Consider the following 12,127-nt stretch of genomic DNA (forward strand, 5'->3'; position numbering starts at 1 on the left):
AGTTGCGCTAAACGGTCTACGAGTATACCCAGCTAGGTGTCACGGTATGGATGGGCCACATGGCACACTCCGCAACGCTCGATTTCTGTAAGGCCTAGATTACTATGCAGCCTCGGTTTAGTATATTCTTAGTCTAATAAATGAAATCAATATAAGCATTACATCACGTCATATTGATAACATTATACAAATTGAAACTACTTGCCCGAAAGTCCCGAAACCAATCCCGATTATATTAAAAGCATCATTACCGAATTTCCCGATAGCAAAATATCATCAGAAATAGAACTTTGAACTCTCAAACTATAGAGATAAGCTATGTATTCCTTAATCAAACTTTATGCAAATATAGTGGCAATATTAACTATGAGATCCTGGCAAACGGCGTATTGCGTTTGGTACGGATCAAAAGAAGGCCGAAATGCGGATCATTTACTTGTGTTTAGCGAAGTGTAATTTAAGAGATATTTTAATTTAAATGTTGTTGTTCGCGGTCTACGAACCTAACTTATGTTATAACTATTTCTAAATAAACATTATCTTACAAGGTTACAGTGCTGTTACATGGGCAAAACAATTGCCAGGAATTCATTCAATACGCACCCACTAACTATGGAGCAAACGCGGCAATGGTATGTGAATTGCTGGCAAGTTGGCAACGGTGTTGCCCGCTGTGTTGTAACAGTACCTTTAGGTCAGTATTTGTGACACCTGCAATACCGGAGGGGCTGCAAATGCGTTGCTGGTGTTTTTGAGTACCTACGAATTACTACGCTCTTGTGTTTAAAACGGTCCGGAAATATCGCGCACAGTTCACCCTACAGGATTTTGGCTGTGCTAACAAATTCGGCTGAGCGCACCCATCTAAATAATCGGGGCAGGAAAAACTCAAGACTAATGAATAATATCTCATCTAATCTCAGACACCTAATGTGCGAATGTCACGCCCTCGCCAGACAAAGAATAAAGAACTTTGGAGCAGGTTCCCTAGAACCAAAGGACTTCAGAGAGCTCCCCTTGAGCCTCATTACCAGACACATGGAGATGGTCGAGAAACTCCTAAATAGCTGAAAAATCTTAGGATCGTAGGGGGTAATTGCACAAAAGATCCCCCATGGGTCGAAGTGTACCCGCAGATATCTTCTATTAAAGGAGAATATAGCTTAGGTACGCACGTGTAATAAAAAGCGCTGGTGGCCTAGCGGTAAGAGCGTGCGACTTTCGATCCGGAGGTCGCGGGTTCAAACCCGGCTCGTACCAACGAGTTTTTCTGAACTTATGTGCGAAATGTCATTTGATATTTGCCAGTCGCGTTTCGGTGAAGGAAAACATCGTGAGGAAACCGGACTAATTCCAATAAGGCCTTAGTTACCCTTCGGGTTGGAAGGTCAGATGGCAGTAGCTTTCGTAAAACTAGTGCCTACGGTAAATCTTGGGATTAGTTGTCCCATGAGCCGTGGCAAATGCCGGGATATTGTAGGGTTGTAAAGAGAAAAAAAAAACCAAATGTTTTTTTCAGAAATTTGAAAAAAAAACATGAAAAAAAAAACGAGCACCTTCTTCTTCTTCCTGCCCTTAATCCCAACTTCATTTGGGGTCGGGCCTTCTTGTGCATTTGCGCCAGGCCGGTCTGTCCCGGGTTGTCAACGGCGGGATATTGTGGGTTTTTAGGTCCCTTTCGACAGTGTACCACCAAGTTGAAGGTCGTCTGCCTCTACCTCTCGATTGCTGCGTGCTATTAATGTTCAGCACAGTTTTTACGGAATAGCTATCGTCTCGCCTCATGACGTGTCCGTACCATCTTAGTCGTCCCTCCTTGACCTTCTCTGCTATCGGAGCAACTTTAAAGGAACCTCGTACATATTCGTTTCGTACTTTATCCAAGCGCGTCACGCCACCCGCCCAGCGAAGCATTTTCATCTCCGCTGTGTGGAGCTTCTGTTCGTGCTTCTTCAAAGTTGCCCAGCATTCAGAGCCATAAGTCATAGCAGGTCTGACGGCTGCCTTATATACTTTGCCTTTAGTTGTGATGCAGTGGCGGGGCGTGAAAATTTTCGTTGGTAAAGCCGGAGGGGTTTTTGGAATCTGTTTTGTATGGACTTCTACATATACTAAAGAATTTTGGGGAACCCGTTGGGAATCGAGTTGTATCGACGCTCCGCCACTGTTGTGATGGGCATTCGGGTATCACATAATATGCCGGACAGCGTTCTCCATTTAAGCCAGGCCGTATTAACTCGATGGTCTACATCTTCATCGATCTTTGCGTCATCTGTCAGCATAGAGCCGAGGTATTTAAAACGTGACTTTTTTGGGATGCTATTACCGTCTACTATAAGATTACAGCCAACCTGCTCAGTTCCACCAAAGTCGCACTCCATAAATTCTGTTTTAGTGCGGCTTACTCTTAGACCATGTTTTTCAATTTCAGCCACCCATATGTCCAGAAAAAAAAAACGAGCACCATGGTTTTTTTTTTCAGATGAACAATTAATACGACAATAACGGTTTTTCGTGAGTTGTAACGTGTTTCAATAACAATAACGTACATTTTAATTCAATTAACATTCAGTATACAAACGTTTATTGGGGAATCCCCGATGCGGCGTGTAGCGTGGAGAGGCGGTGGTGTTTCCAACAGTAAATAGTGATAACTACCAACTAAAGATTTTGTAAATGTTACTTTTATAAGACCAGAAATTAAAGTTATTTGACTAAATTCGTTTAATAGTTAACATTAAGTATAAAAAACCGTATAAAAGTATTAACTACTTTGCAAATTTTGAGATTTCTTACTTTAGAAAAAAACATACTCCAGAAAAAAACTGTTTTTTTTTCACGGTTTTTTTTTGTATTTTTTTCAAGCCAGAAAAAAAACCGTTTTTTTGCAACCCTACGCAAGGAGGATGATAGCTTACGTGTAATCTTTTCAGCAGGCCCGTGTCTGTGTTGTTGTTAGCAGACTGCTTCGCCGTGTTCCAGAATTGCTTCTGCGCCGAATAGCGGTTCATGGGACATATTTTGAACAGACAATCTGAAAAAAAAAAAAATCACTAATGTTAGAAGACAGACATGTTTAAAGTTAACTTGATAAAATATTTGGTAAAAGTAAAAGAAGTTTGGTGGTGGTTTCTATGACATGTAATCATTAATTAAATAAGCTTGCAATGACTGTAGTCTTAGGCATTTTCGCGAAAAAAGTTTCAAAAACTGTTTTTCCTAAAATAGGTATATTTAATGTTATTCCTACTCAGAATCACGAGCCCTTTCCACTAGGCGATAAAAAACGTCCCAAATTTAATTTTTCCACTTCGTTACTATTTTTCAAACACTTTGTACAGCGGTCACAAAGTGGCAAGTATGCAAAATAATAGAAAAGTTTGGGACCATTTTTTTGTCTCTTGTTTTTTGTCCTAGATCGAAAGGGCTCGTGATTCTAAGTAGGACAAACATAGAATTTACCTACCGTAGAAAAAATATTTTTGGTGATTACTTTTGAAAATGCGATACCTTGATATGGTCGGTGCTCCATGAAAAAAATATACCTACGAATAGATACTTTATACTTTGGGTCACAAGTTTACATATGTGTGCCAAACAAGTTAATCGGTTCAGTGGTTTCCTTTTTGAGGTACGGAACCTTAAAAATGAGGGGGCGAAGGTTTAATTCTCATAGAAAATTTGAATTTCGCGCCAAGATTTGGTTGATTCGTTGGTTCGAAAAAAGTTTACTAAGTTGCCAAAAAATTACACGTCATATTGGCCAGGGGGGCAGAGCGTCCTGAAAATATCACCAAAGATCACCATGGGGAGGGGAGGGGGGTCTAAAATAAGCCAAAAACGTATGACGCGATTAATGGACGCCCCCTAAACATATCGGGCTTTTGTTCGATATATATATATACCTATAGGTATAAATCATTTTAACTTTGATAAGCTCAAGATTAAGGTCTGTCGTACGAAAATATAGAGGAATAAGTAAGGGAAGAGTTGTAACTCCATACATCAGTAAATGCGAGATATTTGTATAGGCATAGTTATAGTGACATCTAGCGACAATCAGGTGCCAATCACGCATCAACTAAATTATCAGTACTTACACTTGTCAATAGATGTCACGACGAACGAAGAGTAATGCGCACCAATTTTTAGCCAATATTACAATAGTATTAATCAGTATTCTGTGTTCAATTCCTTCTGCTTGTAATACAGAGTGGGGCCTGTAACAAAGGCGAAGAATGGAACTGTAGGCTATTCTTCTTATACTGATCAACATTTGTTCAGTGACTTTTAAAAAGTATGAAGTCTTTAAATTTTTAATTTTTCATACAAAATAAATATTAGCTTCAATGTACGCCATTATTGTTGTCATTGACGTTGTCTGTCACACTTTAGACTTAACAGAATTCGCAATACATTACCTCTTAGAAAAAACTTTCAAGGGTGATAAAAATCAAAATACAAGTTATTTTTAAAAGTCGCCGAACAAATGTTGATCAGTATAAGGAGAATAGCCTAGAGTTCAATTCTTCGCCTTTGTTACAGGCCCCACTCTGTATAAGTTGTAAACTGTTCTAATATTAAATTTTTGGCAGAAGAGACACTATTGACACCTAGTATCGAGGTACTGATAATTCAGCTATTTGACGCGTGATTGTCGCTAGATGTCACTATAACTATGCCTATACAAATAACTCGCATTTACCATCATTTACTGATGTATTGAGTTACAACTCTTCCCTTACTTATTCCTCTATGTTATGAAAGGACCTGACTTCACAACTCTCGGGTGATATCAAGTTTCAATTGAAAAACTTCTCAAGGACTATTACTGGGTGGAACTTACCCCGGAACTTTTTGGGTGGGTCAGTGAGGTCGCCCGCCTCCGGGCAGACGACGCACCTGTCATCTACCAACCTGCAACAAACATATTGATTAACATTCATTATCATAGTTCATTAGTTCAAGGTGAAGGCCGAGCCTTGATTGACCGAAGTTTTGATAGCAGTATCAGTTTTCTAGTAAATATTCCAATAATTAAAGTCACTTAAGGGTCAAACGCTATAAACTAACATTGGTTTTTTTTTGAAGTGAAACTTCTAATTCGACTTCCAATTGACAGCGCGTAAAACTCAGCCATTGTTACTTTGCGTGAAATGCCGTTCATTCCATGGTAAAAAACATTCTGTCAGTGCACGTAACATTCGCTTAACGCGACTGACTCTTCCATTCAATCACTTATTCACTCAGTCAGTGACAGAACAGAATGCCTCGAATGGTTTTTAATGGCGGAATGGTTGGTCACTTGACAAAATGGTTGGAATGTGCGACTTCTGGTCCTAGCGCCATCTTAACGGTCTCGCCTAGTGAATAATTCATTTGTTTTACTCATTAACTAGCAGTCCGTGTGTGCGTGTGTTTTATATTTAGATCGAGTGCATTATTTGAGCCAATAGCAATGTAAAATATTTTTCATCATACTCGCACGCCTACATCTACAAGTTATAGAAAAATCGTACTCCCTAGGGAGTTAAGAAATTTCTGGTACTGTATTGAACTCTTTTTCACCTTTTTGCATATTTTTTATAATGCAAGTGTGATCAAAAACATTGTGTGTAACTCGGGAAGTATGAATATTACTAACTCTTTACTTAACTTACTCTCGTTAGGAATATTCAACTTCCTCCCCTTGTTGCACAATGTACTATAGAACAGTAAAAGATGTGATGGTCACTTGACAAAATGTTTTTGAGGTTATGCTATGAAGTTTCACTTCTTCCGCGCTGTTTTTCGATGTTTCGGCCAGGTTGGGACGTGGTCGAAGAGGTGGAGAAGGAGTATTTAAATGTATGTGTACAAAACGCGAGACATAATACAAATACATATATCTACGGTCTTATTTGCCCTCTCATTACTAGTGGACAAACACATATATAACTCCGTATAGACAGATAAAGTCTAAGAAAAAACGTACCTCAGTACTATACAGACCGGTCTTTGGCGCAGTCGATAGTGACCCTGCCTGCTACGTCGCGGTCCCGGGTTCGAAACCCGGTAAGGGCATTTATTTGTGTGATGAGCACAGATATTTGTTCCTGAGTCATGGATGTTTTCTATGTATATAAGTATTTATAAATATTATATATTATATATATCGTTGTCTGAGTACCCACAACACAAGCCTTCTTGAGCTTACTGTGGGGCGCAGTCAATCTGTGTAAGAATGTCCTATAATATTTATTTATTTATATTTATACAGAAAATGGTACGGTGGCCTAGATGGCAATACACCTTTGGGGTACGCTCAGCTAGATGACGCTAATATTAATATTTGACATTTTAAAACATATATCAAGTTAAGAATATGGGCCAAATTGTCAAAACTGAGGTTCAAAAGTTTTAAGCCTGTGTCAAGAGATGGCAGTCTATGCACTGTGATTACACATTTTACTTTGACAGTAACTCTCTGTAATACTCGATCCTCTTTGCTAGTGGATGATATTCACAATAAAGAACTGAGAAAGCCTGAGACTGTCCCCTCCGCGTAGACACAATGTCCCCCTGGTGATGGCTGTCCCCCATCTTGTTCCCACTAGAAGATGATATACTCACCCTAAAGTACTCAGGAAACCTGAAACAGTGCCCTCCGCGTAGAGGGACACGATGTCCCCCTGGTGCAGGAAGCTGTCCCCCATCTCGCCGCCTTGCCCCCACCATGCAACGACACCTGTGAATTAAAAAAAAAAATCCAATTTTAGTATGAAAATAAAATTGCAATGATCGTGATTTCCGCTTCACTTTGGGATGAATAATTTTTGGATAAACGACCCAATTGCAATTGGCTCGTTGGAACGAGAAATGGAGGGGCACCTCTGGATGAGACTAGCCCATGGATCGGGATATGTGGCATATACCAAGAGCAACCTGTGCTCAGCAGGGAGTGAGTAAACGCTAGAACTTTGTATAAGTACTTCAGATTTTGGTTATCAAAATTACTGTACTGTGTCAAGTCATGACTCATGACTCAAGTCATTACCAGTTAAATAGACGGTACAGCCGATAAAAGCATGTGTAATTTTGTTGACGACTTTCCTACTACTAAAGCCTCCGCCTCCGCCACACATGAAGCGTTTTGATAGCGTAGCGTTAGCGGAGCGCAGTGATAGCGGTTTGCCGGCAGAACGCTGGCGTTCCAGTCGCAATCCGGGAGCATTCCGCTCGCAATCCGCGCTCGTTAGTTCCCGCCGGCGTCCGCTGGGCGCAACGCTATCAAGGCGCTCCGCTAACGCTCCGAGTACGCTCTCAAAACGCGCATGTGTTGCCGGAGCTTCAAATCTACTCATTCATCTTTTTCATTAAAATACCTAAATCGCATAACTTTTCCAACTGCTGGCAGTTTACTTTATCTAATTCGGAATATCACTGCAGTTAAACGAAGCAAAACAAACAAACGTTCAGGAATTTTGGCAGCCACTCACAACACTATCAAAATGAACATTACACCTTTGCAATAAGGTATACATTTACAACGTATATTTTTAACAATACATATAGGCGTAGGTCAGGTTCTTTACCTATGGAAGTATAATGAAAAGTGTACTTTTATTCATTGGTTTAAAAGAGTATTTTTGAATGACAAAGGTTTAAAGTAACAAGCACAGTGTTTAGAAAAGCAAGAATAACTCATTGAGTTTTGGATATGTTCAGAAAATAGATTTATTGGGTTTTTTTAAACGGTTTTTATGGTGGGATATTCCGATTCTGCTAATGTATGTAACCGTTTAGTGCAGTATTCTTGTGGTTGATTGTTTGTATTTCGTTAGCGTTTCGACCAGTAGGCCTAGCACATTATGGCCGCGAGAGTATGTCGCCGCGAGATAGATGACACGTCTTCTTCTAACTGTATTAATGACATAAGGACGGGTAGTCTATCTTACAAATGTAAGGAATGCCTGGCATCCGTTCGCTCGTTGGGTGGATGGCATCCGGAAAATAGCGGGTCACAATTGGATGAGACTGGCCCAAGACCGGGAAAAGTGGCGTACTAGAAGAGAGGTCTATGCTCAGCAGTGGGCGATAAAGGGCTGATATGATGATGATGATGAGTCTATCTCGCGGCGACATACTCTCGCGGCAATCATGTGCTAACCCTGCAGGTGGTGGGTAAACTTTTTTCGTTGCGAGCCAAAACTTGAAAGAGGATTTTAGAGGGCCAAATTTCCACCAAAAATTACTTACAGTGCTGGCCATATAACACACTATTTATTTTTATGCTACAGGAAGCAAACGAGCAGACAGGTCGCCTGATGGTAAGCGTTCACTGCCGCCCATGGACACCCGAAACACCAGAAGTGTTGGAGGCGCGTTGCCGGCCTGTAACGCTCTTGAAGGTTTGAAGGACCGGTGCCGGGCCGGATATCGCCCGCGGGCCTTACCTTGCCCACCACTGGTTTCTTTGGCCAAGAGCTTTAGGGCACATTTCCGCCAGAGATGTGCTAAGTTGACAATATTTTATTTAAACAATAACAATCGATCTTTACTAATGAGTGAGAGAATGTTTAATGTTTTTTTCCCCTCAAAAACACGTGACTTAATCGCGTAAAACTTATCGTTTTATATTTGACCTTGACGTTTAACTGCGATTAAGTCCAATAAAGACGTTTTAATTTAATAAGCAGTATAAACGCATTTTTTGCGTTGTATATTTAATATTTTGTGTTACAGTTACTTCTCAAAAAACCAATCAGTAATATCAGTATTAAGATAATGAGTGAGAGAATGTTTAATTTTTCAGTACAGATGGTCGTTTTTTTACGCACTAGTTCGAGAAGTGGTTCATTATATGCCAGGTCGAAACTTCGGAGGCTCATCTGTACTGAAAAACGTCGTACGATACACGTGCGAAAAGGAAATTCGTAACTCGCGTCGATTTAAAACACTCCCTTCGGTCGTGTTTTAATTTATCGCCACTCGTTTCGAACTTCCTTTTTTACGCACTTGTATCGTAATGTACTATATTATAACACTTTAACATTGGTCTGAAAACTTTAACCGCTGCCTTGATAAGCTTTATTATTTTAACCCGTATTAAAATACTAATAATAACAAATGCAGCCGAATTCGGCTGAGATAAGCAGGAAAGTGGCCACACAGACTGATAGCAGGATAGCACACTCAACGAAACCTACCTCATCGGAAATAATTCGTGTATTTTAAGCGAATTTTGCTATAATTGTAGGGAATGGTGTCTTAATCCACATACTCAAAGTACTCGGGGGTGGGGGTGGAGATAACGGATGGAGGGGGGTGTAAAGGTCCCTTTTTTTTAGTTTTTCGTGAATACCTCTTAAACCACAGATGTCATATATACCATAGATCAAGCAAACGTATCTACTTAGCGTGTCAAATGAACTCAGTGAAATCCACTGAGTTGTCCGTCTTTAATGGCAGCTTGCAGCTTTCGGGCGTCAATTTTTGTAAGTTGAAGTCAACCAAAACATAAAAAATGCCTCGTTACGTGATATTCAATTGCAACAACACAAAAATTATGAACAATCAAGAGCCTGAGACATATTTAAAATTACAGGCAAGAAACAACTTCAGTACAAAATTTGACACGCTCGGCCCCTATACAAATAGATGAACTTGTTTCTTCTATCTAGTTCTGTGTCTTAAACTGTGCCACGTAGCAAAAAATGTTCTCAGAAACAAGTAATCTTCAGAAAATTCTCTACAAAAAAAGTATGTACAATTTTTATCTGGGATCAAATAGCTCACGAAATATGGAGAGGAAAAGATGGACAGAAACGATTTTTTTTTATAATGCAAGTGTAATAATGAAAAACATTGTGTATAACTCGGGAAGTATGAATATTACTAACTCGAGTCTTTAAATCGCTCCGGCAAGCCAACTTACTCTCGTTAGTATTATTCAACTTCCTCCCCTTGTTGCACACATGTACTATTATTGAATGAAAATGAAAATGAAAATTTTTTGATAACATTAGGTTACATGTCAATCGTTAAGTAAAATTTAACTTATTTAAAACATCAATAGTATTAGGCATATAAAATAACACGCTATATATTGTCCATCTTTTCCCCTCCATATTTCATGAACTATTGATCCCAGATAAAAAGTGTACATACTTTTTATGTAGAGAATTTTATGAAGATTACTTGTGTCTTAGGACATTTTTTGCTACGTGACACAGTTTAGGTATTCACGAAAAACTAAAAAAAGGGACCTTTACACCCCCCTCCACCCGTTATCTCCACCCCCACCCCCGAGTACATTGAGTATGTGAATTATGACTGTGATTAACTGGTTAACTATTCCCGTTTGGCGCATTAATTGTATTGCATAAGTGTAATTGTTTATTATGAATAAATAAATAAATAAATAATAATGACACCATTCTCTACAACTATGCCAAAATTCGCTTATACCTACACGAATTATTCCCCCGACAGGCAATTAAAAGTGTTCGTTGGGCGTGTTATGAATGAAAATATTGATAACGCGGATAAGATAGCGGGGCGAATTGGGTCAGGGGGGCACGGGTATTGAGCTAGCCAAGTCACCCCTTTACTTGTGAAACTGTGTGTTTCGGTTAGAAACAACTAGGTTTACAATTTCACCACTAAATAGAACAAAAAAGTGTCTTAAGAACCTAACCACAAAATTAAAATTTCGAAAAAACCCCCGACTGCGACATAGCAGACCGATTTTCATGAAACATGGCTAAGAACACTCCCGACTAACTCAGCTTTCAGACAAAAAAAACTAAATCTAAATCGGTTCATCCGTTCGGGAGCTACGATGCCTCAGACAGACACACACACAGGCAGGCAGACAGACAGACAGACAGACAGACAGACAGACGGACAGACGGACAGACGGACAGACAGACAGACACGTCAAACTTATAACACCCCGTCGTTTTTGCGTCGGGGGTTAAAAAGACACATTTTCAGTACAGATGGTGCTTTGTTTACGCACTAATGCGAGGAGAAGTGGTTCTTTTCTTGTCAGCTCGAAACTTCGGAGGGTCATCTATACTGAAAAACGTCGTACAATACACGTGCAAGTCGATTTAAACTTCTTTCGGTCGTGATTTTTAAGACATTTTTTTGTTTAGCTAGACGTCCCGTCCCCTTATTGATTGGCATGGGAATAGGCTAGTTTCCTACTAGTTAAATCAGCTTCTTTTTAAGAATTGTCTAATATGGAATTACTATGAAATACTGAGGAGTGACGTCACGGTCAATTCATTTACTTTATATCTTTCTCTTTGACTTATTAAATAGACATTATGTTTAAACATAACTACTGTCCATATATTTCTTCTAATTATGTGGTGCTTTATTTCGTGGACTGCATAAAATATTTTATTTTAAGTATAGGAAACTAGCCTATTCCCGCAGGGAGATAATTCTACTACCACCGTCGGCACCGTCCATAACAACACAGGACTTTAAGCTTTACGGCCCAGCCACGACATTGGTCTAAGCGCGACAGCGGTGAGCGGCAGCCGTACGTGCGAATGAAAAGTCCCATCGCTGTGTCTCGCTCCAATGTATGGCCGCCGCTCACCGCTGCCGCGCTTAGCCCAATGTCGTGGCTGGGCCGTTAGGCTATGACTATGTACGCACATTTCTAGCCTCTGTGCGGCTGGCCGCTTAATGCGTACTAGCCTTCGCCTGTAAAAGGGTTACCAATTTCTTTAATTTATAATATTTTCTCAAACATGGTATGAAATATTGATGTTATGTGCCTTATAATTGGCAGCGAAGTATGACGTTGCAGGTGCGGCTAGGTCGATTGATAGATAATGGAATTTCATACAAACCTTGCAGGCCAAGGCCGGCAAAGTCCTCTTTTTTAATTTCCAAACACAGATAATTGTGACATAACATCCAGGTATTTAGCCAATTAAAAAAAAAACTATAAGGGGCTTTATAGATGTGCCGACTGCAACTGGTACGGGCCCTAGACAATATTTGATTTTGGGTGCGTTTTCATACAAAAAAAAAATTTTTTTCGTTTTTTTTTATTTTTTTTTAACTTTTTGTTTTTTTATAAGCGTATACGGGGCATCAAAGGGGAACGAAAATTCGATTATTT

The 12,127-nt window shown here is 39.7% G+C and overlaps 1 protein-coding gene across 1 annotated transcript in view; it reads right to left on the reverse strand.

Moving 5' to 3' along the window:
* LOC125237462 (inositol 1,4,5-trisphosphate receptor) overlaps window positions 1–12,127 on the reverse strand; it is a 136,469-nt gene that overhangs the window by 95,075 nt on the left and 29,267 nt on the right. Inside the window, 3 exon segments of the mRNA XM_048144561.1 lie at window positions 2,919–3,034; window positions 4,847–4,917; window positions 6,613–6,727. Coding sequence (XP_048000518.1) covers window positions 2,919–3,034; window positions 4,847–4,917; window positions 6,613–6,695 — 270 coding nt within the window. The 5' untranslated portion in view covers window positions 6,696–6,727.

Source organism: Leguminivora glycinivorella, chromosome 21 (genome assembly GCF_023078275.1).
Source record: "Leguminivora glycinivorella isolate SPB_JAAS2020 chromosome 21, LegGlyc_1.1, whole genome shotgun sequence".
NCBI lineage: Eukaryota > Metazoa > Arthropoda > Insecta > Lepidoptera > Tortricidae > Leguminivora > Leguminivora glycinivorella.